We start from the raw sequence: 24,271 nt of genomic DNA, 5'->3' as shown, positions 1-24,271 counted from the left end.
CCACTTCCCCAACCCCCTTTCACACATGGGATCTGGAGATGCCTTTTCCACATCCAGATGTCTCATGCGCAGTGGGATTCCTAAATCTGGAGCTCAGGGGGAGGTCTGCACTGAAGATAGACCTTCAGAGTCCACCATCCACCTGGAGACTGACTGGCTGGCTGAGGCCAGTGGTTCCCAACCTGGGCTGTGTACTACAGTCATCTGGAAATCTAACGAAGATTGATGCCCAGACCCCTTACCCAGATTGACGAAATCAGAGCCCCTGCTTGTGGGCCCAGGAATGGGCATTTGATTTTTAAAAAATCTTTTATTCTCTTGGTAGGTCACTCACAGGACATGTGTGGACATTTTTAAGGACTTTCAGGGGATTCTTTATGTATCCAGGGTTGAGCTACACTGTATCGAGCCTAGAGCCCTGGGAAGAACTCAAAAAAGACGGCAATAGAGGCTGGGAAGGGGAGAGCTGTGAGGTGGGAGGAAAACCAGGCAGTGGGGTGTTTCTGGAACCAGAGCTGAACGCTGTTGAGAAGTTGGAGGCCTTGTTGCTTTTGGAGAATAAAGTTGGTGACTCAAATAAGAGCCACATAATAGCATCGTGGGGATGAAGGAGAGTTAATTAAGGGGAGAATGTGGGTGAGAAAGTGGAAATGAAAGTAATAAACTCTTTTGAAGAGTTTCTGCTGTGAAGAGGAACAGAGAAACAGGGAGGTGGCTGAAGGGGAATGTGAGGTCAAGGGAAGGTTTAAGATGGGAAATTACAGAGAATGTTCGTGTGTGGCTGGAAGAGCTGCTGCTGATAGGATGAATGGGTCCAGGAGACAGCAGGGACAGCGCAGTTTTCCAAACTCTGAGGTGAGAGGAGCTGGGATCAGAGTATATGCTGGAGACAGACATTTCTTCTATTGTAGGGGCAGGAAGGAGAAGACGGATGGATGCTGGAACAATTGCAAACGCAGTCAAGAGACTGACCTGTTTCCCCAACATGCCTGTGAGGAGACACTTGGTGGAGACAGAGAGGAGGTTCTGGGGAGGAGAAAAGCTGCCCCTCTAGGGAGCAGGGTATTGGTGGTAGGGAGCACCTACCTTGCATTGTTAAAGAGGATGCAGGCAGCCTGCTTAAATGGATTTCTCTGGCTGTGGGCAGCTGTGTGCAGGCACAGAGGAGGTCTGGGTTCACCCAAAGACCGGGGCTTTGCCAGACCAATAGGATGAAAGGAGAAAGGAGAGCGGGGAAAGGACTCCATGGTGGACACAGAAGCTACGTGGAACAAAGAGAGGACGGTGGGCAGAGGCCTCAGAGAGCCAGAAAAGGGTCCCTGCAGGTCGACACGCTGAGCAGGGGTGGTATTGGCTGTGCTAGAGGAAGTGAGCTGGAAGGAGGTGGCCAGAGGATGGGGCTTGGACAAGAGAGAGCAAAAACGGTGTGTCCGTCGTGAAGATGAGGTCCAGGATGTGCCAAGGATGTGGGCAAATGAGGTGGCGTTGTGGTGAGGGCCAAGAAGCCAGACCCCTGGAGGTGTGATGCTTATGAGCATGGCTGGCTCCTAGGATGGCAACAGGAGCAGAGGAGGGAACGCAGCATTCAGTCTTCAGGAAACTTCTCTCCCCCTGGAATGCTGGCTCCTGGAGAACAGGACCGAAGCTGTCCTGAACACGGTCGTGTCCCCCAGTGCCTGGCACTGAGTAGGCACGCAGCAAAACTCTCATCAAGGAATATGCCTAATAAGTCATTTGTTCTCTCTCCTCTACAGATGAGGAGACTGAGGCCTGGGGTTCCCAGAAGTTTCTGCAAATGGTTGGAGTTTCAGCAGGGAACAAGCATTTTGGGTGAGTGTGTCTCTGAAATCCTTTTCACCTCCTCCCCACCCCCGTTGGCTCCTCCCCAGCTCTGGCTTCTGGGTCTCCAGTTGGGACCTCATGTTGCTCCTTCCTGAGTCTGACAAGCAAGTCTCACGGTTCTCTCCCTCCACTTGCCTCTGTGCGACTCTGGATGTGCGGGGCTACATGGAGCCCTAATGATCTGCATCTTGTCCATCTGCTGCAGTGGATTTGAGCCCATGGGTGGCAGGTCAGGCCAGGTCACCTGTGTCCCTGGAATCAGCCCAGGGCGCTGGTGTTCACTGCAGTGATCGCGAGTGGGGGTGTGTGCTGTGAGTGCCCCTATTGGGAGCTGCTCTGAGCTTTATTATCTGCAAGTCTGCACACTGTACATACGCAGGGCAGGGCAGGGCTGAGGCCCTCCACATGTGGTCTGCCTTGTCCGTCCAGGCCAGGGTGGACACAGGCGTGTGTCTGCAGGAGCACCCTGTTTGCCCATAGCCCATCCTCCTGTCCCAGGGGGAGCACCTCTCCCCTCTGGCCACCACTCTGCTGGGCATTCAGGGCCGGTCACAGGGGGCAGGGCCCTTCCTCCGCTCGCGACTCAGCAGTGTCACCAACTTGGCCTTGAAGCCTGCCTGAGAACCAGGGCTGCCTGTGCCCCCTGCCTCATCCAGCTCCAGCTCCAGCAGCCGCCGGTACTGGGCCTCCAGGGTGCTGTCGTGGCTGGGGCCAGGCCAGCTCAAGTCCTCGCCGTTGTGGTAGATGGGGCTGGCTGTGGGGCTGCGGCCGCCTGGGCCCTCATGGGGCTCAGGTTCCCCGCCACGCAGCGTGGGGCTGGCCTCCAGCACACACAGGTTCTCGTAGAGGTGCTCGGTGCCTGGGGGCCCACTGGCACGCTTGCACACCGAGGCGTAGAGCCCGGACACCGGATCACTGGGCTCTGGTCCTAGCAGTAGCGGCAGGCTCTGGGGCCCAGGCTCGGCCAGGCGCACCCTCCTGGAGGTGGGTGGCTCGGGCCCTGGTGGCATCTCCTGCAGCTCTCCAGGGGCATCCAGGGAGGGAAGAGAGGTGGCCCGTGGCAGGGGGCAGGGCTGGGACCTGGCCAGCTCTGGCAGCCGCTCCCGCTGGCGGGCGATGGCCCCGGCCACGGCCCCACACAGGTCAGGGGCACAGGGGCTGCTGAAGGCGAAGAGGCCCTCACCCGAGTCGCAGCGACGGCCAGCCTCGAAGGAGAACACACCCTGGGCACAGGCAACATGGGTGGGGATTAGCAGGAGGGTCCAGGGTGTCAGCCCCCTACCTTTCTCACCCTTGCACCTCACCTTGTCACAGCCAAACTTGCGCAGGAAGTGGTAGGGCCAGCTATAGAGGGCCTGGGCGCCCTTGGCCTCCCTCAGCTGGATGGCATCTGGGCCCAGCACCAGCAGGGCTGGCCCCTTCAGCTGGCAGCGGGCAGCAGCCTCGGTCCTCTGCACCACCACGGGAAACTCGCCCACTGTAGCAAGTGGCCAGGACAGCCCCGTCAGTCCCCCAAGACCCAGCCCTGGGTGTAGGGGGACTAAAGCTGCCTTTGTACCTCCCCTGACTTACCTTCCTGCCAGGAAGAGTAAATGGAGTTTTCCTCCATGGGGACCAGGCCCCTCTTGGGAGACTGGACATCTGTGGATCCTGAGGAGGCCTCCCCTGTGCTCTGGGGAATGAGTTCAAGTCAGAGGTGAGAGCACCCCACTCCCATGCCCTGTCCCCTCCCTTGGGGTCAGTACCCCAGGACTCCACCACAAGCCAGGGCATCCAGGGACCTGGGTTCCAGTTCCAGCTCTGCCTGGCTCGCTGCAAAAGCTAAGGTCCCCTTCTGAGCCTGTTCCCCCACCTGGCTCCCACTGAGAGTGCTGGGCTGGGAAAGAGGTGCTGTGCTTGAGGGTGTCTGAGAGCTGCAGATCACAGGCCACACAAGGTGATGTCCTCTACAGCCCCTCGGCTTGGCTGGGGCCTAGGCCGGCTCCTGTATATCTGACAGCCTACAGCAGTGCAGGCACAGGAGTCTTCGGGCTGAGACACACGTGTGAGCTGGACAGGGAGCAGTGCCCCAGGTGTCTTCCTTCATCTCACCACAACCATCTGCTGCGACCCTTTGAGGTGCCCCCAACCTCTGCCTAAGCTTCATCCCCACACCCAGGCCTTCAGCATGTCCTTGGGGCTCTTTCCCACTCAGCTCCTCTACCAGGACCACCCTGGCCCAGAGCAGCATGGCCAGATCAAATGACACAGCTTCCTCACCTGGCTCCTTGCTCCTGTCAACTGCCTTTTTCTTTTTTTTTTTCTTGAGATGGAGTCTCAGTCTGTTTCCCATACTTGAGTGCAGTGGCACAATCTTGGCTCACTGCAACCTCTGCCTCCCAGGTTTAAATGATTCTCCTGCCTCAGTCTCCCAAGTAGCTGGGATTACAGGTGCCTGCCCACCACACCTGGCTACACTTTTGTATTTTTAGTACTGACAGGGTTTTCCCTTATTGGCCAGGCTGGTCTCAAACTCCTGGCTTCAGGTGATCCACCTGCCTTGGCCTCCCAAAGTGCTGGGATTACAGGCGTGAGTCACCGTGCCCAACCTCAACTGCCTTTTTTTGATTTTTTAAAAATATGATAAAATACAGAGAACATAAAATTTACTGTTTTAACCATCTTACATCTTAAAGTGTATCCCCAGTGCTTTTTAGTGTATTCACAAGGTTGTGTAGCTATTGCCACTGTCTAGTTCCAGATCTTACCACATCACCCCATGTGGAAACCCTGTACCCATGAGCACTCATGCCCCACCTCTCCTTTCCCTAAGGCCCTGGCAACACTCCTCTGATTTCTATCCCTATGGAATTACCTAGTCTGTACATTTCTTTCTTTCTTTTTTGAGACGGAGTCTTGCTCTGTTGCCCAGGCTGGAGTGCAGTCAACCTCTGCCTCCTGGGTTCAAGTGATTCTCCTGCGTCAGCCTCCTGAGCAGCTGGGATTAGAGGCGACTGCCACGATGCCCAGCTAATTTTTGTATTTTAGTAGAGATGGGGTTTTACTATGTTGGCCAGGCTGGTCTCTCAAATTCCTGACCTTGTGATCTGCCCACCTCAGCCTCCCAAAGTGTTGAGATGACAGGCGTGAGCCACCGTACCCAGCCTTTCTTTCTTTCCTTTTTTTTGAGACGGAGTTTCGCTGTTGTTACCCAGACTGGAGTGCAATGGCACGATCTCGGCTCACCGCAACCTCTGCCTTCTGGGTTCAAGCAATTCTCCTGCCTCAGCCTCCTGAGTAGCCGGGACTACAGGTGCGCACCACCATGCCCAGCTAATTTTTGTATTTTTAGTAGAGACAGGGTTTCACCTCGTTGACCAGGATGGTCTCGATCTCTTGACCTCATGATCCACCCGCCTCGGCCTCCCAAAGTGCTGGGATTATAGGCGTGAGCCAACGCACTTGGCCTTCTTTTTTTTTTTTTTTTTTTTTAAGAGACAGTGTTTCACTATGTTGCCCAGGCTGATCTTGAATTCCTAGGCTGAAGCAATCCTCCCACCTTGACCTCCCAAAGTGCTGGGATTACAGGCGTGAGCCACTGTGCCTGGCATTTGTTCGTTTTGTTTGTTTGCTTTTTTTTTTTTTTTTTGAGACGGAGTTTCGCTCTTGTTACCCAGGCTGGAGTGCAATGGCGTGATCTGGGCTCACCACAACCTCCGCCTCCTGGGTTCAGGCAATTCTCCTGCCTCAGCCTCCTGAGTAGCTGGGATTACAGGCACGTGCCACCATGCCCAGCTCATTTTTTGTATTTTTAGTAGAGACAGGGTTCCACCATGTTGACCAGGATGGTCTCGATCTCTTGACCTTGTGCTCCACCTGCCTCGGCCTCCCAAAGTGCTGGGATTACAGGCTTGAGCCACCGCGCCTGGCCACATTTGATCGTTTTTATGGCTGAGTAATATTCCATCTTGTGGACAGACCACATTTTGTTTATCCATTTGTCAGCTGTTGGCCATGAGACTGTTTCCACCATCTGGTGGCCGTGAGTAGCGCTGCTATGGACATTCATGTACATGTGGATTTTTTGTCTCCACCATTATGGCTCACTGCAGCCTGGGCCTCAGGGGCTCACGCGATCCTCCTGATTCACATGTGCATGTTTTGTTTGAACACCTGTTCCACTTCTCCTGGACACACACCTAGGAGTAGACCTGTGGGTCACATGGTAACTGTTTAACTCTGAGGAACCGCCAGGCTCACTTCCATTTGACCCATCACAGACCTTGTGGGGCTTTACAAGTGAGTGTGGCTTAAACCTTCCAAAGGCTTCTCTTCTTACTCAGAACAAAACCACGCACGTGGCCCAGGGCATTTCAGCCACTCCCCCAAGCTCCCCAACTTGGGCTCTTCCTGCATTCCTTCCAGCCCCTTCCCTTCCAACCACGTCACCTTTTTTCTGCCCTTGAATACGCCACACTGTCCAGCCTCAGGGCCTCTGCCCATGCTCTCCCTCTGTTTGCAGCTTCCCAGGCCGCCCCTGTCCTCAGACCTTTGCCCAGCAGACTCCTGGCATTCAGGGCTCTCCTCTGAGAGGCCTTCCCTGGTCACCCTGCCTGTCGCTCCCTCACTTTCTCCTGCTTCCCTGGCAGTCCATTTTCTCCATGGCACGCATGGCCCTCCAAGAGTCGTTACAGATTTACTTTTCCCAGGCTTATAGGTGCTTGGTGGAGCTTGCTGGGTGTCAGGATGCGACTGAGCATGGAGGTGAACAAGTAGGGGGCAGGTGCCCCAGCCCAACCACCCCACCTGCCTGCTGCACTCACCGGGAAGGCCAGCTGGCAGATGGGGCCCATCCAGGCCTGGCGGTGCTGAGCAGCTAGTAGGTGGCTTCGCTCAGTGGTGGTGAGCAGGAAGGCACCAGTGTCCCGGGGGCAGCTCTCGCCGTCGGCCGGCAGCACGGACACACAGTCAGCCAGGCGGATGACCCGTCGCTCCCCTCGCCGGCCAGGCGCCGCCGACCTGTCACCCACTGCTCCCAGGCCACCATCCCGGACCTCCCAGCTCTCCAGCCTTGCCACACCTGATGGACCTCCTGCATACAGCAGAGCCCACACCTTCCGCCAGCACTTCTGCGGGAGAGGACGGGGAGGGAGGAGACCTTTGGGTGGCAGATTCTCTATGCCACTTGGCTCAGCACAAGCTGCTCAGCAAACGCTCCCAGCCAGGAGTGCTCTCCAGTTTCTCAGAGCACTAGGGAAGGAGGCCTCGGCTGTGCTTGGGATTGATTAGCCCCGGGTTCAAATTCCAGCCTGCTCTTTCCTAACTGTGACCTCCTCGAGCATCAGTGTTGTCTCTCAAAAGGCCATGAGAACATGAGTTGGGGGTGCTACTGGGTCATGTCTATAAAGAATCCAGTGGCTGGGCCGACCACCAGACACTGCCATTATTATGTTGGTTCCTTCTCACCTCCAAGAAAGGGGCACTTGGGCCACAGGCCAAGGGCTGGGGTGGAAGGGAGGCCTCCACCTCACACTGGTAAGGAAGGAAACATGCAAACAGCTTCAAGCAAAGGAAACCAACAGTTTATCTGCCTGGGCAGCAGCTGCAGCTGAGCTGTGGGGGTGTGGGGGTGTGGGGCTGCTGCCGAGGAGAGGTGACCTCCCTGTCTTCTTGCTCCCAGGACAGTGCTGCTGCACGGAGGGGCTCTACCCTTGGGGCCTCCTGCAGTTCAGCCCCTCGCCCTCCCTAGGGCCCTCGGTGCCAGTATTCTATGTATGGGTCAGAGACCGTGAAGATTTTCCCTGATGGGAGGTTTGTGCCTTCTACCCTCTGCTGCTCCTGCATTTCCCATCTCTCTTGAAGGCAGGGTGTGCTCAGCCCCCGCTGTCTCAGGCCGAGACCCAGGCTCTGTTACACTCCCCATACCTGGGTGGGATCCTCCACCCTGACTCCTTTCCCAAGCCTCCCACCTGGGCTGTCCGACCTGGGAGAGGGTTCTCTGCCCCCTATTGGTCCTTGGCAGCTGCCGGGCTGCCAAGGGGTCCCCACCTTGCCAAACTTGACATGCTGCTGGTAGAGGATGCCGTCCTTGACGGGGGTCTCCAGGGGCTCCATGGCCACAGCCACAGGCAGGGCTGCTGCTTCAAGACCTGGAGTGACTGATGACAGGCTGGACGGGAACTCCTCACACTTCCCCTTCTGGCCACTTCCCGTCCCTCCGTCCAGAGGCAGCTGCAGGCTAGGGGGAGGGGAGTCTCTCTTCAGTGAAAACTCCTGTCTTTAGCTCAGGGGCTGAGGGCTGCACATATTTCCTCCCTGGGGTTCTAGCTGCCCAAGGAGCCCACACTTGCCCAGAAGGAGCCCCTGGCCACCTGAAGGCAAATGGCCTGCACCTGCACTTGGGTCAGCTGGGCATGAGCGTCTGACCGCAGGCTGGCTCCAGAGTCAGGAGCTCCCACCCCTCCCCCATCCCGCCCTGGGCAGCTAGCTACGCATCCTGGGCCTGACACTCCCTGGCCCTGCCTTCTCTAGCCAGCTCCTGGATTTCCCACTCAGTGTCCTGGCTTGAGGGCCTCACCTCTTCTTTTTCCCTGAAATCTGTCTCATGTTCACCTGCTACTCTCCACCCCATAAGCCCCTGCCCATCCCAGCCTCAGCATCTCCCCCAGGGGCCACTGCCCCTTGCAGCACTCGCTACAACTCAAGACCAACCCGTCTCTCTCCTTCTTGGGGTGCAGCCTGGGCTCCTTAGCCCAAGTCAGGGGCCTGTATGTTCTGGCCTCCATTTCCCTCAGTCTCATTTCCCCAGACCAGCCCCTCCAGGGCCCCTCACCGCCGTCTTGCTCGGGGCAGTGGGCTGTCTCTTCCTCCTGGAGGCTTTTGCTGACCACTCCAAGCCTAGAGCACAAAGGCCCTCGCAGTATGTCACACTGGGCATCCAGTCCATGTGGGATCCACAGCCCTGAACGGCTCCAACCACGTGAGTGTGGGTGGCAGGTCCCAGTGGGGCCCGGAGAGGTCACATGTTCATTTAAAGCTTTGCTTCCTGCTGGGGGCTCTTTCTGTTGGTTAGCCTAGCAGGCCAGTAGCGGGGCTGTGTTTATCTTTATTCTAGAACAGCCTCACGTCGTTCAGTGCCACCTCTGGGAGAGAATATGGAAGCAGGCTGAGAAATGCTGTTCAGGCATGCACTTGGCCAGGAAATATTTCCTAAAGGCCTCCTGGCACCTGGCTCTGTGCCCACTGTGGCCCAGGCAGCCCTGAGCTCCAGCCCCCTCAGACACCACCTCCTTTGCTTTCTCACTGCCATTTCAACAGTGAGGAAATCAGCGCTCAGAAAAATTAAGTAACTTGCCCAAGGCCACACACCAAGTGACAAATATGGCTTGAGCAACCACTGTCCCACTGTAATGAGCATGTGGCCATATGTGCAAAGTGCCTGGCACAAGGAACTGCAGCCACCTGTGCCGTTCCCTGCCTACCTCTCACCAGATGCTGAGATGCTGCTTCATTTGCCAGTGGTCTTGTGACTGCCGTCTATGTATCTGCGTGTGCATCTTTCTTTCTCCTCAGAGAGCTTCCCTGGCAGCCATCTCCCTGGCCCATCTAGTTCTCGCAGCTCAGAGCTGGGCACAGAGCATGCTTAGAGCTTGTGGCCTAAACAGCAGTTCTATGACATCTGCTGCCTCCTTGGTCAGCGGAGCAGAGGGCTTCCTACGTGTGGCTGAAGCACGCAGGCAGTGGGTGGGGGGCCTGAAGCAAGCAGCAGCCTCCCAAGGGGCTTCAGGAGAAGCCCCTGAAACATCACACCACTGACAGGAAGAGTGAGGCTGGGGACTGTGACAGGTGGCCAGAGAGACCACAGAATCCAACCATTTCTTCTTGGCCTGCCAATGTGTCATAAATCCCTCCTTGAGTCATAAATGCAGACAACCCAATGGAGAGACCCTGAGTTCCCAGAGACGGGAACCTGCTCATTGACTCCTTCCACGGCCAAGTACCAGCAGGCTGGGTGTTGGCAATGCTAGTGGGAGACACTGGGGCCCTGCCTGACGAGCTCCGGAGGTCAGAGGCAAGGTCTGCCCAGGAACCAGGGGGCGGACAAGGTGAAACACAGATGCAGGGCCAGGGCTGGGATAGAGGTTTGTGCTTTAATGGCAGCTGGGGTGAAAGGGAACAAAAATAGTAATTCTGAGGGGCACAGGGAACAGGCAGCCAGGCCTAGCCCAGCCCAGCCCAGGCCAGCTGGGCTGAGGATGCTGGTTCTGTCCAGGGGGCTGCTGTGTGTGCATAGAGTGGCTGCAGTCCTGGGGACTGAGGCCTCCTGGAGAGGAAGGAAGACTGTTGGCTCAGAAGTCCATGGAGCTGTGGGCCAGGTAGTCCTTGCGGCCGATGTTGCTGACCTGCTTGGTCTGCATAGCCTCAAGTTTGGGGCAGTCGGTGATCCGATGGCCCAGGCCCCCACAGAAGGCACAGCCACGCTCTCCTGGGGGAATGGGGATAGGGGTCAGCAAGGTCACAGGCCGGGATCCACGCGCTGGACCTCGGGCCTCCCATTAGGCACCGTCGGTCCACTGATGGCCAGCATGGACCTGTTTTGTGTGTTTCTGACTCCCAGTACCCTTCCCTGCCACCCGCCAGCTGGGGACACACAGCTCCTGCCCCGCAGTCACCTCCGATATCCAGCATGGACTCGTCCCCACAGTGCAGCACCTGCAGCACTGGTGGCACCTTCTGCTTGGCTTCCAGCAGCAGGGCTTTCAGGTCCATCAGCACTGACTCATCTGGGGGAGGAGTGGGGAAGCATCAGGCCCCACCCTGGGCCCTGCGGCCAGAACCTGGATGGCCACAGGCAGGGGACCTAGGAACAGCTGAAGTGGCTCTGGTGAGACTCACCACAGGCTTTGTTGATGAAGGTGGTAGCAATGCCTGTGTTTCCTGAACGCCCAGTGCGGCCAATCCGGTGTACTGCAGAGAGAGGGACGGAGTCTCTGGCTGACTGCTGGACACTACAAGCCTAGCCTGGCCCTCCCCTGCCTAGCCTGTGCCCCTGGGTCCCAAGCCCCTACCATAGTTCTCAATCTCCTCTGGCATATCATAATTGATGACGTGCTGGATGGCAGGGAAGTCCAGGCCCTTGGAGGCAACATCTGTGGCTACTAGGACATCCTTCTTGCCCTCCCGGAATGCCTCAATGGCCTTAGTCCGTTCCTCTTGGTCTGGGGAGGGTCAGGTAGACACTGTTAGAGCCAACATAGGAGTGGGGGAGTAGCAGGCTGACCAGGCAGGGGAAGATGTTAGGTGAAGCACCACTATAGCAGCGGGGTCCATGCCAGTGGTTCCACCACCCTGACCTTTGCCCCCATGGATGGCTACAGCCTCAACCCCCTTGAGCAGCAGGTACTCGTGGATGGCGTCCACATCTGCCTTCTTCTCTGCAAAGATGAGCACCTGTCCAGAAAGACCAACTCAAGTCAGGGGCTGACTGCCTGGGCACCCACCTTACCTCCCCTAGCATTCTGTCCCATCCAAAGCCCTTCCTGGTCCTGGGGAGTCTGGCCCCAGCCTGGCCCAGCTGCACTCACAGGTGGGGGTGTCTTCTGCAGGCACTCGAGCAGGTACACCATCTTGGCCTCCTCCTTCACATATTCCACCTCCTGCCACCACAGGGATCAGGTCAGGTGATCTCTAGATTAGGCTTAGCCACCACAGCCCTGTCACACAGCCCCTCATCTGGATAAGGAGGTGGCCAGAAGCCTCTGACCTCCAAGGGCTGGATGCCCTAAAAATTGCCTTGGTTAAGGGTCAGGGGCTTTGAATAAAACCGCCAGTCCTCATAAGGTAGACCCCTGGCTCCAATCAGCTTCAGGGCACCTTGTCAGATCCAGCCCCTACAAGTGAGAGACTGCCCATCAGGAGTGTCCACCCACCTGGATGACATCCAGGCTGGCAGCCCCAGCGCGCCCCACGTTGATGGTAACAGGCTTTACAAGGGCACTCTTAGCAAAGTTCTGAATCTTCTTCGGCATGGTGGCACTGAAGAGTAGGGTCTGCCGCTGGCCCTGAGGAATAACGGGGGCTGCGACCAAGGGCACACAGGGCTGGGCTGAGGGGCATGGGGTCTAGGGAAGCTGAGCAACTGAGACACAGCCCACGAAGTAGGAGCAGTGGGTGGGGTGGTCGGGGGCATGGGGTCTCCACAGTTCAATGTGGGTGTGGTGGTGGGGTGGTGCGGGGGTGCCCTGGCTGGGCAGGGGGCTGGCACCTTGAAGTATGAAAAGATGGTGCGGATGTCGCCCTCAAAGCCCATGTCAATCATGCGGTCTGCCTCATCCAGGGCCAGGTAGCGACAGATGTCTAGACTGACCATCTTCTTCTGCAGCAAATCCATGAGGCGTCCTGGGGTGGCCACCATCATGTGCACACCGCTGGGGACCAAGGAGAGACCCTGAGGTTGGGACCACTGGCCTGTCACCTCCCACAGACACCCTGCATCTGTTCTGCTCTCTGTTGTCCTTCCTATTTCTTTCTCTGTCCCCTCCTTGTCATTCCTACCACTTATGGGACCCAATGTATAACATACAACTCTTTCCCAAGGCACTGCAGCTTTCTTCGCCACTGCTCGGCCTGGCACACCCTTCCCACTTCTCCTGGATCAGTCCTCTCACCAAGGGGCTGTCCTAAAGCTCCAGAGGCTTGACTCTGGGCACAATTTCCTGGTACATTGGCTTCACCTTTTCTGTGCTAACATCTTCCTAAGACTAGGAATATCTCCAGGATGGGGACTGGACCATCTGTGAACAGAGGGCCCAAGGCCTCTGGTGGTCTGCAGTGGACTGCACAGCATGGAAAGGATATAGGTGCAGCTGGGATCCAGACCTACTCCAGTGCCTCAGCCTCCTTGACTGACCACTGAATGACCCTGACCTTCCTGGGCCATCCAACTCTGCACTTTCAGCCTGGACTGCCCCTCTTCCAAATTCAAATATTACCTTCCCTGCAAAGCCTTCTCTGAGCTCCCACCTCCCAGATGTCCCAGCATGGTGGGCCTTTCCATCTGCTGTCCTCCCACAGTACCTAGCCATATCCCTCTGTCCTCCTCCAACTGACCTCCCCATTAGACTGGGAGCTCCTTGAGGTATGGACTCGCAGCAGACCTCTGTGAAGATCTGTGGAGTAGCTAAGGTAAGGGGTCCTTTAGTTTTTCTATGGACTCTAAGATGGTGGAGGGTGGGGGCAGGGAGCACAAGCACTCACTGTCGGATGGTCTCCATCTGCTCTTTCACGGACATGCCCCCGATGCAGAGAGCGCAGCGCAGGAGTGGTGAGCTGTCTTCCTGCAGCAGGCGGCAGTAGTACTCCAGGATGCCATGGGTCTGCCGGGCCAGCTCTCGCTGTAGGCAGAGGGACAAAGGCTGGCACCAGATGGCAGCCCCAGTCTCTGACCTGCCCTCCAGGGTAGCCTATCTTACTGAGGGGCAGATGATTAGTCCATAGGGCCCCTCGCGCTTTGAGAAGGGTAGCCTCTTCTCTTGTTCCAGGCAGAACATGATGACAGGCAATGTGAACACCAGTGTTTTGCCTGAACCCGTGAAGGCGATGCCTATCATGTCACGGCCAGATAGACTGTTGGGAGAGGATGACCCAAGGGTCAATATCAACAGAAGATGAAGGATACCTACCCACTGCTTCTCCCTGTTACTGCCCTCCTCGAGGACCCTAGGTCCACAGTCCATACTCACATGGTAGGGATTCCCTGGATCTGAATGGGTGTTGGGTGGTGGATGCCTTTCTTCTTCAGGCCTCTCAGGATGGCTATGAAAACCAACCGACACCGTCCTCGTGACTCACAGGTACTTTCTCAAAGCCCCAAAGCCTGTAAAATTGGCACTACCACTTCAAGTTGCAGATGATGAAATTGAGGCTCAGAGAGACAGACAGAGAGAGGAAAAAAAAAGAAAAAAAGAGACTTGTCCAAGGCCCACAGGCTAGGTGCAGCCAAGATTTCTATCCAGTGTCTACGCCCAATGTCACTTTCCTCCTGAAGCTTTGTAACAGCACAGAACAGTGAACACATACAGCTGCGGCAACAAGGGACCTAAAGAAACTTCTCCTCATCCCTCCAGCCCTAGTGACTGGACCCAACGCAGATGTGGCTGAGCTCAGTGGAGGCTAGGACATAACCTCCCAAATATTTGATTATAAAAGTGTAGTCTCTTTCCAGCCCGAGTACCTGCAGGAAACTTCATTTCCTTGAAGCTTTTGATGGGTGGTGGGATACCGTCTCCCTCCACCAGGATGTGGTATTTCTTCCGCACACGCTCATGTCGCTCTTCAGACATGCTCAGGACATAACGGGGCGGAGTCCAACTGTGGATGGGTAAGGGATCAAGAGAGCCCTGGGCACAGCTGGCCTGGGAGCATTCCTGCACATACCATCCTAAGCAAGGGCAACTGCAGACTGTACAGACATACCTGGTTTTGATGGGGTCATCATATGTGATACCCTTAGCCATCTCCTTCACTGACATCAATGCTGAGGAGAAAGATAAGGCTCAGGGCTGGCTCCTGCTTCTGAGAGGCCAGATCCCTTGAGATATAACATGCCTGAAGCTGGTAGGAGGAGACTCAGTCCACCTCCTCATTATCCTGGCTACAACCATACCTCGGCCCTCAGCCACACTCTCCAGAATCTTCTCTTCTTCCTTCAGCTGCTTCTCCTTGGCAGACTCTTTGCGGGCTGAGAAAAGAAGTGGAAGATGTCAGACAGACACCAGCATGGTGCGTCAGGCTCAGCTTCTCCCTTCCCACCCAGGCAGTGCTGTTCAGCCCACCTTCAGCCTTCTCTTTAAGGTGCTGGTGCTGATCCAGGAGGCTGACGTTGGACTGAGGGCCCAGCGGGATGTCGTCCTCATCACCCCGGGGTTCGCTGCCACTGTCCTGCTGCTCTTCCTCCGCAGCTCCCTTGCGTCTTCGCTGCAGCAGCTTCTGGAGCTAAGGTTCCACCCAGGTCCCACAGATAGAATGGGCAAGGGGTCCACAGGGCCCGCATCAGGATCATGGCTTTGGGACGAGACCCCATCCCTCCCCGGACGCCGGCCCCTCACCAGTAGCTGCCGGCGCTGCCGTAACGGCACATAAGGCACGTAGTCCTCGTCGTCCTCATCCTCCGCCTCGGAGCGGCTTCCTCCGGCAGTCGCCTCGTCGGTGCGAGCCCGCTGCAAGCACACAGGAGTCAGACACGGCCGGCGCCCTTCCTCACGCCCGCTCCCACCCGCGCGGAGCCTCCCCTGGCTTCTACCTTCCGCTCGGGTTCCGACTCCTCCATTCTTTGCTGTACGCCTGTGCGCCACAGCGAAACCCCGCCTCATCTATGCGTGGGACCCAATCCGATGTAAAGAAGCGAACGTCGGCGCCTAGCAACGACCTCGGAGTTCCGGATCGCGCAGAGGGACAAATTTGCTCCGGAGCTGCTATCGCCCTCCTGGGTGGTTACGCGGTGGCTGCCAGGACCGAGGGCGAAAGTGGTAGCAAGGCATTGTGGGACGCTGGAGGACTTAGAGCATGCGCTGAAAGGCTCAACCAAGCCCATTGGAAGAGGAAGACGCTCGCGGTGGAGCCCGCAGATCTCGAGTCGGGGCGGCCTGCCAGGTGCCCAGCCTCTCCCAGGGCATGGCGTCTTGGGCACGCCCCTGCTGGTGGACAGTGCGCTCTCTAGGGCCGGGTGTTCCCGGCCGAGTTCGCGTGGGCCCCCTGCGCCTCCATCACTGCCGGGGCAGCCGAGGTTGCTGGATAAACCGCTCGACGCAACTTGCCACTCTGACTGCTGCTGACTGGGGGACGTATCAGATACGGATGGCAGTGGTTTTGAACTGGGAGGCCCCGTATAAATGCAAACGATTATTACTGTAAATGCTCTAACAGAGCTGCCTGGGGGGCGGTTCCCGGGAAGCGTGGGAATCTCAGGACGGGAGAGGCGTCCTGCACCAGGGCCTAGCAGGAATACAGGTCTGGCGACGTGCAAGTACACAGATTCACCAGGAGACAGCACTGCTTCTAGGGTAGGATGGTGCAGCTAGAGCTAAGCCCGGAGAAGGAGATTGCACCCAGAGTATGCGTGCGGTGACTGTCAGAGTAAGTGGTTTCAGAGTAGGTCTCAACTTTATTAGAGACTTACAAGGAGGAATGACTTGGTCAGCTCCGTGCTTTATTTCCTTCAGGAATATGTGCTGGGCATCGTGCACAGCCCTGAAGTGGATGATAATCAAGGCACATTTAAAAAAAAAAAGGCCGGGCGTGGTGGCTCACGCCTGTAATCCGAGCACTTTGGAGGCCAAGGCTGGCAGATCACCTGATGTGGGGAGTTCAAGACCAGCCTGACCAACATGGTTAAACCCCGTGTGGGAGGAGCTTATGGTTTAGTTGAGACTAGAAATACAGATAAGTAGTGCTGAAGTTAAAGAGAACGATCCTAAGACAAGGTACCACTTTCGGAAGGGTCATAGTTTTTATGACCCTTGAAAGGCCAAGGCCAATGGCCTTGGCTGGGATGTGAAGGATACGCAGGAATTCATGAAAAAAGGGTAAACTGAGAAGAGGAAAATATGTGAAAGTTGGGAGACCTGACAGCATGGGACTTAACTGGAGAGGAAGGTAGTCCAGCATGGCTGGAACAAGTACTGGAGTCAGGGGCCCAGGCACGAAGGTCCCAAATGCCACTCACAGAAGTCTGTTTCTGTAGATAGATGGGCTGCTTGATCAGACCTGCAAATTTTGGATGAAGCAGAATTTTAGGTAGCACTGCCAATTCAACTGCAGCAGGGCAGGAATGTACAACAGCCCATAGGAGAGAGAAACACAGCCAATAGATACAGAGAAAGGTTTCACAGGGAAGTGTCCACATTTCCCTTGGGGATTGGGAAAGGCCGGGGACCAGGAACTGTGAGTCTGTGGGCACTGCTGTTCTCTTCTTTAGTTAAAAAAAAAGCTTATGCCTGGCACAGTGACTCATTCCTGTAATCCCAGCTCTCTGGGAGGCCAAGGCAGGAGGATGGCTTGAAGCCAGGAGTTTGAGACCAGCCTAGACAACATAGCAAGACTCCATCTCTATAAAAAAAATTAAAAAGCTGGTGCTTACTGCCAGTCCCATGGTGGGTCTCAACCTGGGAAAGATGGAGGACATGGTTTCTGGTCCTGCTCATAACACTCAAATACATGGCTCTTCGTGACCCTGTGAGCTCCCCACGTAAGCTCGAGTTGGTTTTAGGAGCAAAAACTAAATTTGGGGCATGGAGTTTGGACACAAGTGTGTGAAGGACATTTTGGGCAAACTCATATTAAAACCTAAATTTACAAACCAGACCAATTTCAGGGGATGAGGTAGTTTGCTTGACTTTACAGAAGGGTTCATTATCCTCTTATCTCTCAAGTCCTCAGTTATATGTCCCACCCCCACTGGAAAATCAGATCTAATTTATAAACTCAATTTGAACTTTTAAAAAGCCTTATTCTAATTAAAATTAACAAAACAAACAAACAAAAAACTCAATTTACCCCCAACTTCCCCTGACTGGTGTGAAGTCAGTATAAGGGGCCTTGATGGCCCAGGCTACAGGTCCATGAAGGCCTTGTCTTTCCTACACCTCTTCGCACATCCACAGGCACAGAGACCAACTTCAACCTCCTCAACTCACCCAACTTGCAAAGAGGGAAACAAGAAAGAATGGGGAAGGGGCTGCCCTAGGTTAACATACCAGAGTTCTCCCAACAGGAGAAAAGGGCACAGATGCCAGAGTCATACCAGTCTGTGTTCAACCCTAACTGGCCAGACTGAGTTCAGCTGAGTCACTTTCCTATTGGCTTCAGTTTCGTCATCTGTAAAATGGGACAACAGTACTAAACTGCTGATGGATGGCACATGCTAAGGTTAGTGACTAAGGCAGAGCCCATGCTTCTGAGCACACCCTTAACTCCCTCCCCACCCAAACCAGCAAATCACCAACATGCCAACTCTGTGTCCAAATGTTGCTTTATCTTTCAGCATGAAAGATCTTCACAGTATCAAAAGTAAATAATTGGAAAAAAATAAAAACAAAAAACCGAACACAAAGAGAGCAGTGTTGGGCCAGCAGTACCATCAGCCCCGGCCCTTAGGCCAGCCCAGTCCGCAGGCTCTGAGTGTGGAGGCTGCGTAGCACCAGGAAGCGGCTCTGCTGAGGTCAAGGGGCCCCAGCATAGTGTGGCATCCATTCAGCTTTTGGTTGGTCCAGGATGGTGGGGAGCAGAGAGGGTCTTAGGTGGGTAGGTGGAGCACATGGAGGGAAAAACTGTAGGCCTTCAGCTGGCAGTCAGAGCCTCAGGACACCCTGAAGAAGCTCAGCCTGGGCAGGGCCTGAGAAAGAAAAGAGCAGGATCACAGTAAGCAACAGCTCATGCTCCACCCTTCCCGTGCCGTTTGGTTCCCTGGTGGCAGAAACAGCTGGCTATTTTTGTTCCCTGGGCTGAAAATGTTGAACAGATTCCCTGGATCACTTGTAGCAGAGGATGAAGGTTAATGGGTTGGGGAACATAGCCCCAGTCCCGGGATCCTGACAAGATGTGGGACAACCTAGTAGATCCAGCCTCTGGCACTTGGTGCCCATCGGCAGTTGCTGGGAGGCCAGCTGTGCAACTGTGCTCTTGCCTCTGACTCTAGGTGCACAGCCAGGAGAAGGGTGGAGAGGGTCAAAGGAGAGCACTTACTAGGGGTGGGGAGAGTGGCATCTACTATCTTGGTAAGGAGACGAGACAAGGTGAAAAAGGGTCAAGAGGAAGAAGACGATCGCATTTGATTTCTAGGATGATAGAACTGGGCTTGTGGGAGGAGATGCAATCTCTTTTTCTCTCAGTAGGGATAACAGATGAAGTGCTTGGGGTTCCTGCTGCTCCTGGTTCCCATGGAGGTGGAGAAGAGAGGTGGGAGGGCACCTTGGCTCTAGAAGACACTTCTGGGGCTTATGGGCATCTTAATTTGGCAAAGGGGGCCGACTGAGCATAGCCCCCTCAGAGCAGAAAACTAAAGTGAGTGTAAGGAAGATGATCTGGACTCTGGAGCAGCACAAAGGTCATAGGGAGCCCCAGCTCTGAAGGCTGCCCTGGCTGCAGGCTCTCTGGGCTGCCCCTGGGGAGCTGAGGGTCCAGGAAGTCTGCTGCTTAGGCCTAGAGAGGAGCTGCTCTGGCAACAGAAAGAGGAAAAAGACAGGTGGGGCCATCAGAGGGGAAGTGAGTTGTTTGTGAGCTCAGCTGCCTGCCTCAGCCTTCCACTGTCTTCAGAACAGCTGTGTGGTTGCTAGCCAGAAAAGGCCTGACCCCAGGAGCGCAGCTGAGGGTTGAGATATGAAACTGCAGAGCCACTTGGCCCCCAGCCCAGCCCAAGGCCTGCCTGTTAGCTGCCCTTCTCTTCATCAATAGGGTTCCAGGCTCAATGCCGTCTCCAGTTTTCTGTTCCCAGTCCAGATCATCATCTGATACATCAGTTTCAGACAAAAGGACCTGTGTGGGTGGCTGGGAGGAGATGCCAAAGCCATGTGGCAGCCAGGTCTCTTCTTCTGGGAGGCAGTGTGGCTACCAATATCCTCATGGAATTTGTCCTGCTTCGGGGAGCTCCTATTAACTCCTCCATGCCTAAATGACCTACAAAGTGTCAGACCTACAAGATGGCCTTCCTCTATGATGTTCACTCAAGGCCAGCCCCTTCTTACACTGCTTCAGCTGGGAAGCACCTTGGTAGCCTACACTGAGGAGTCCAGGCCAAGAAGTAGGACTTTATGCGAGGTCTGATAACATTAGGGGTGAGGGCAGCCCTATGGGTCCAGCAGCTACCTGGGCACTTTTGAAAGCAGCTGGTAAGACTCTGGTGGTGATACCCTAGGGGATGGCAGTCCAGGAAGGGGCCCTTCAGGAACATGGGCAGGAGGGCCCAGGGAGGAGGAATAGAACAGAGGCCTACAGCTGAGTGGCTGTAGGAGGAGATGGGGCCTAGACCTTTGGAGATTGTAGCCAGTTATGCCATTGCTGTGGAGGTGCAGAAGTCAGGGCTCCAATGCTCAAAGTCCAACTCCCTCTGCCCCAGAGCACAGAATGGTCTGGCAGGGGCATAGAAGGTGGCCAAGAACAGGCAGAGGCAGTGCACGTAACACTTGGGGGTCTGTGTACCTCACTGAGCTGTGCTGGGAGTGGTTTTCTTGAGGCTGAAGTTGGTCCAGTTCACAGCAACTTTCTGACGAGTTTGCTTTGCAGAATCCAAACAGAACCTGTTGGGTTTGAGGGACACAAAAGAAGGACAATCAGAGGTTCCCTCCTTTCCTCACTGGACTCCTAAGGTACCATGTCCCCATCACTAAGAAACCAGGTTCTCTATACAACTTCTTTGGCTTTCAGGTATTAGGGTTTAGCAGGCATAGGAGCTTTGCTGGCTTGGGGGCTTCTGGACTGGGCCCAGGGGACAACGTATGAAGACAGTGAGATTGCCTTGGGATTCCAGTTCCCTCCTCAGCTGGTATTTGACTTTCTAGCTCTGCTGGGCTGGATTCTATCGTTCCCTTAAGTACAGCTGTCCCTCTGAATCTGCAGGGGATTAGTTCCAGGACCTCCCCAGATATGGAAATCTGCAGATGCACAAGTTCTTTATATAAAATGGTGTAGTATTTGCATATAACCTACACACAGCTCTTACCATATACTTTATGTTTTTAAAAAAAAAAAAAGAGATGGGGTTGCACTATATTGACCAGGCTGGTCTCAAACTCTTGAGGTCAAGTGATCCTCCCACCTTGGCCTTCCAAAGTGCTGATCCCAGGCATTAGCCACTGTACCTGGCCTTCCCATATACTTTAAGTCATCTCTGGATTACTTAAAGACCTTAAATGCTATATAGTTATTACATATTTATTTATTTATTTATTTTTGAGACAGAGTCTTGCTCTGTTGCCCAGGCTGGAGTGCGATGGCACAATCTTGGCTCACTGCAACCTCTGACTCCCAGGTTCAAGTGATTCTCCTGCCCCAGCCTCTTGAGTAGCTTGGATCACAGGCATGTGCCACCATACCCAGCTAATTTTTGTATTTTTAGTAGAGATGGGGTTTCACCATGTTGGCCAGGCTGGTCTTGAACTCTGGACCTCAAGTACCTTGGATTATCTGCCTGCCCTGGACTCCCAAAGTGCTGAAATTACAGGTGTGAGCCACAGCCTGTAAAAATACTTTTTTTTTTTTGAGATGGAGTCTCACTCTGTGGCCCAAGCTGGAGTGCAGTGGCACAATCTCAGCTCACTGCAGCCTCTCTCCCAGGTTTCAGTGATTCTCCTGCCTCAGCCTCCCGAGTATAGCTGGGATTATAGGCACGTGCCACCAGGCCTGGCTAATTTTTATATTTTTAGTAGAGACAGGGATTCACCATGTTGGTCAGGCTGGTCTCCAACTCTTGACCTCAGGTGATCTGCCTGCTTCGGCCGGGTCCCAAAGTGCTAGGATTAGAGGTGTGAGCCACCATGCCTGGCCAAAAATACTAATTAAAAAAAAAATCACATTATTTAGTAATGTATTGCTATTTTTTGTGCTTTTTTTCTTGAATATTTTTGATCCGCAGATGCAAAACCTGCAGATATGGAGGGTGACCGTATGCTGTGTTTCTTTCACCCTAATCTTTTGTACTCACTGGCCACCCCCTCAGCATAAATACTTTTTCACTTTATCTGGCCAACTCATTCTTACTTCAGGTTTCAGCTTGGTTACCACCTCTCCTGGGAAGGCCTCCTGGCCAGCCCCCACCCCTTCTATCCTTCCCAACCCCATGGCATTTATCAGTAGGCTGTGTGTTCATGGCCACCTAGACTCTTGGTCTAGACTGCTTCATTGACCTCAGTCCAGGCAAAGCAGAGAATGTGCAAGTGAAGACACAAAGCAAACAAAGCTGGAAAAAGCCCTGGTTCTTGGAGCCTGACATGCTTCCTCCTCTCTGTCTCTTGTACCTTCCTAGATGTGCCATCCTGCTCAGTGGCTCTGTGAGTTTTCAGCAGGCAGGCTGGTGGGAGAGGGCCTAGAGGGGCAGCGAGCCTCCCCAAGGGGTCAGGGGCAAGGGAGCAGGCCTTTCTGAGGCCTGAGGCACAACACGGGGCTTGAGTGTGGGCAGGACCTGGAGTCCTCCATAGTGGGAGAGCAGGCAGCCCACACCTACCTCTTAAAGTACTCCACCTCTCGGTCAGTCTCATCCATCTCCACCCCGTCCATGTCCTTGGGCAGGAACACATCGTCTAGGAAGACACAGCCAGGAGGGCTCAGTGCCCATGGCCAGGCCTCTGGGGTTATGGTCTGGGGGCAGCGTTGCCTACACACAAAGGCTGCCCCTCCACCCCGTGGCCTGGCTGGGGTAGGGGGTCAGCCACTTGGTTCCTGGTGCACTCACCCAAGGAGGAGGCTGGCTTCTCCTGCTTGTTGCGGCTCCGGCGGCTGCGGCCCTTGCCCTGGGGCAAACTCTGTGGCCTTGCTGGGCCTGGGGGCTGCACAGATTCCTGCTCCGGAGGCCGTGCCTTGGCCTCGCTTGGCCAGCTTCGCCAGGAGCTGCCCTTTTCCTTCTCAATTTTGGGGCTGCCAGCCCAACCTGGTCCTGGCTGGCTCCCCTGGCTCCCCTCTCCAACCTTGGCACAGCTGCCTACTTTGGGAGGCTCTGGGACCTTGCCTGGCTGCTTGGGGCCAACGACCTGACCCTTGGCACTGGGAGCCTCTAGGCCGGCTGGGGGCTGAGGGGCTGGGTTTGCCTCGCTCTTCTTGGCTTGACTGCCCTGCCTCTTGCCCTTCCGCGGCTTCCCACCTGAGGCCACAGGCTCAGGCAGCTCCTGCTTGCAAATGGGAACATCCTTTGAGCTTGGCTCCTCAGCGCTGGGGTAACTTGGCTTGGGTGTCTTGACCCAGATCACCCGGGACAGGTTGGGCACCGTGTTGAGTCTCCTGACGAGCCCGTTCTCGGGGACGATACCAGGAGGGGGACCCCTCACCTCTACCCATGGTGGGTGGGGGCTTCTCATTTCCGTCCATGGTGGGGCTGGCTCGCCTGGAGCTTGTAACATGTGGTTCTGGGGGGAGGCCAAAGTCAAAGGGGACAGGTCAAGGTTGATGTCAGGCTGCTGCTCTGCCAAGCCACTGAGGTTTGAGGGGGATAGACTCTGAGGCTCGGGCTCAGCAGCTCCCTCCTTAGAGAAGCCATTGCTATCCATGCTGAGCTCACATACACTGAAGCTGGCACGGATGGAGTCCTTGACAGTGTTTTTGATCTCCTGCAGACGGCTGCTCAGGAAGCTGTTGACCCGATCCAGTTCCTGACTGGGCCACTCCAAGAGCTTTTCCGCGGCAGGCCTTGGCTCCCGGCTGCCAGAAACTCGATTTGCCTGCTTTAGAGCTTCTGCTGCCAACTGGGCCTTCTCCTTTTCCTGCCAAGACAAGAGGTAGTTTCAGCAGGGGCCTGTCAACTTCTAGGCACAATGTGATACCTGACCTATCAACCTGGGGCCCAGTTTTGCCACAAACTTGCTGGAGGCAAAGCCTTAAAATCCTAGCTTGCTTACCGACTCTGCAGGAGTGAGGGCAAAATGCAGCCACACAGGTGCATGTCCTGGTGGCAGGGGTACAGTCACACCCACAGGGGGTAGGGTTTTTACAGCTTGTTCACCCAGAGCCCCAGTCTCAGTGCACTCATCTGCACAATGGGGACAATAATTCCGAAGTAAAGCCAAAGTGGGGATGCATGTGAAGACTGCTACTAGATAGGCATTCTCTCCACCCCTGTGGGTGGTGGAAAAAAGCCACACCATCATGGGGTCTTACAGGAGGCAGGTGTCGGGGCAGAGACTGCTCTGGCTGGGAGGGCATGTGCCTTCCTGATGCTATGTCTGGGTATTACCAAAGAGGGCAGTGTTCCCGCAGAAAGTCCACTTGCTGCACACTTGGTCTCAAGTAATCAAGGCCACACCTAGAGTGTGCCCAGTGGCATACCATAGACAACCACACTGGCCTACACAGCAAGATGTGAGAGCTGCTCCTTACCTAAGTGAGGCTTGGAAGGCTCAGAGAGGCTGGGCCCTGCCAGTAGGCTTTGATACAACTGGATCTAGGGAACTGAAATGAGGGCTTGCTACCACCTCAGAGTCAACATAAAGAGGGTGACTCTGTGCCCCAGCAAGCAGGCACTTACTCTCATCTTTTGTGAACCCTGGCTCCACAATGGACTATGGTTAATTATTCTGTGGGACCTTGGACAAATCACTTATTCTCTCTGAACCTTACTTTCCCTATTTGTAAATTAGAAAGAGGAGGTATCTCTACATTCCAGGGTCACTATGAGGACAGCTAAGAGTCTGTGTGGGGTCCCTTTCCATGTGCGAAGGTGGGGCTGGGCCTCATAACCCTCAGGGAGCAGCTC

General features: G+C 55.2%; 3 protein-coding genes and 1 long non-coding RNA gene across 21 annotated transcripts in view; all 4 read right to left on the bottom strand.

Moving 5' to 3' along the window:
• Positions 1-295: 295 nt before the first annotated feature.
• On the bottom strand, positions 296-8,798 carry DOK3 (docking protein 3). Of its 2 annotated transcripts, XM_008990042.5 has the most exons (6): positions 8,654-8,798; positions 7,870-8,059; positions 6,645-6,950; positions 3,415-3,514; positions 3,147-3,319; positions 296-3,065 (listed from the first exon to the last, which is right to left on the bottom strand). In XM_008990042.5, the coding sequence occupies exons 2-6, from the start codon at positions 7,933-7,935 to the stop codon at positions 2,382-2,384; spliced, it is 1,329 nt and encodes a 442-aa protein (XP_008988290.1). In that variant the 5' UTR covers positions 7,936-8,059; positions 8,654-8,798; the 3' UTR covers positions 296-2,381. The 2 variants fall into 2 exon arrangements, with proteins under 2 accessions (XP_008988290.1, XP_035146476.1); XM_035290585.3 differs by having other exon boundaries at positions 296-3,319.
• A 112-nt stretch (positions 8,799-8,910) lies between these two features.
• On the bottom strand, positions 8,911-9,438 carry LOC144581371 (uncharacterized). The gene is made up of 2 exons (XR_013532005.1): positions 9,303-9,438; positions 8,911-8,963 (listed from the first exon to the last, which is right to left on the bottom strand). It is a non-coding gene; the product is annotated as an uncharacterized LOC144581371 (long non-coding RNA).
• Positions 9,439-9,952: 514 nt separating this feature from the next.
• Positions 9,953-15,173, bottom strand: DDX41 (DEAD-box helicase 41). Its single transcript, XM_017969544.4, has 17 exons — positions 15,122-15,173; positions 14,928-15,038; positions 14,655-14,814; positions 14,486-14,560; positions 14,296-14,356; positions 14,054-14,190; positions 13,563-13,635; positions 13,293-13,446; positions 13,078-13,214; positions 12,086-12,248; positions 11,751-11,882; positions 11,406-11,477; positions 11,175-11,271; positions 10,890-11,039; positions 10,717-10,788; positions 10,494-10,604; positions 9,953-10,306 (listed from the first exon to the last, which is right to left on the bottom strand). Exons 1-17 carry the CDS (start codon positions 15,146-15,148, stop codon positions 10,170-10,172), a joined length of 1,869 nt encoding a protein of 622 aa, XP_017825033.1. The 5' UTR covers positions 15,149-15,173; the 3' UTR covers positions 9,953-10,169.
• Positions 15,174-17,830: 2,657 nt separating this feature from the next.
• Positions 17,831-24,271, bottom strand: part of FAM193B (family with sequence similarity 193 member B) — a 34,568-nt gene continuing 28,127 nt past the window's right edge. For all 17 annotated transcript variants that reach the window (XM_035290568.3, XM_035290572.3, XM_035290569.3 and 14 more), the window contains 4 exons: positions 22,262-23,282; positions 22,034-22,109; positions 20,014-20,111; positions 17,831-18,211 (listed from right to left, as the gene is read on the bottom strand). In XM_035290568.3, coding sequence (XP_035146459.2) covers positions 20,015-20,111; positions 22,034-22,109; positions 22,262-23,282 — 1,194 coding nt within the window. In that variant the 3' untranslated portion in view covers positions 17,831-18,211; position 20,014. The remainder of the gene's footprint in view (positions 18,212-20,013; positions 20,112-22,033; positions 22,110-22,261; positions 23,283-24,271) is intronic.

The sequence above is a fragment of the Callithrix jacchus genome, chromosome 2 (genome assembly GCF_049354715.1).
Source record: "Callithrix jacchus isolate 240 chromosome 2, calJac240_pri, whole genome shotgun sequence".
In the NCBI taxonomy this organism is placed as follows: domain Eukaryota; kingdom Metazoa; phylum Chordata; class Mammalia; order Primates; family Cebidae; genus Callithrix; species Callithrix jacchus.
Note: the sequence above shows the minus strand (reverse complement) of the source record. Positions and strands in the feature narration are given on the sequence as shown.

Coding starts and splice junctions, on each gene's coding strand:
- DDX41 (XM_017969544.4), bottom strand. CDS start 15,148: ATGGAGGAGTCGGAACCCGAGCGGAAG. Junction 13,636..14,053: donor GGAAATGAAGTTTCCTGCAG/GTACTCGGGCTG, acceptor TGGTTTTCATAG/CCATCCTGAGAGGCCTGAAG. Junction 13,447..13,562: donor ATCCAGGGAATCCCTACCAT/GTGAGTATGGAC, acceptor CTCTCCCAACAG/TCTATCTGGCCGTGACATGA.
- DOK3 (XM_035290585.3), bottom strand. CDS start 7,935: ATGGAGCCCCTGGAGACCCCCGTCAAGGACGGCATCCTCTACCAGCAG. Junction 6,951..7,869: donor AGCATGTCAAGTTTGGCAAG/GTGGGGACCCCT, acceptor CCTCTCCCGCAG/AAGTGCTGGCGGAAGGTGTG. Junction 3,320..3,414: donor TTACTCTTCCTGGCAGGAAG/GTAAGTCAGGGG, acceptor CACTTGCTACAG/TGGGCGAGTTTCCCGTGGTG.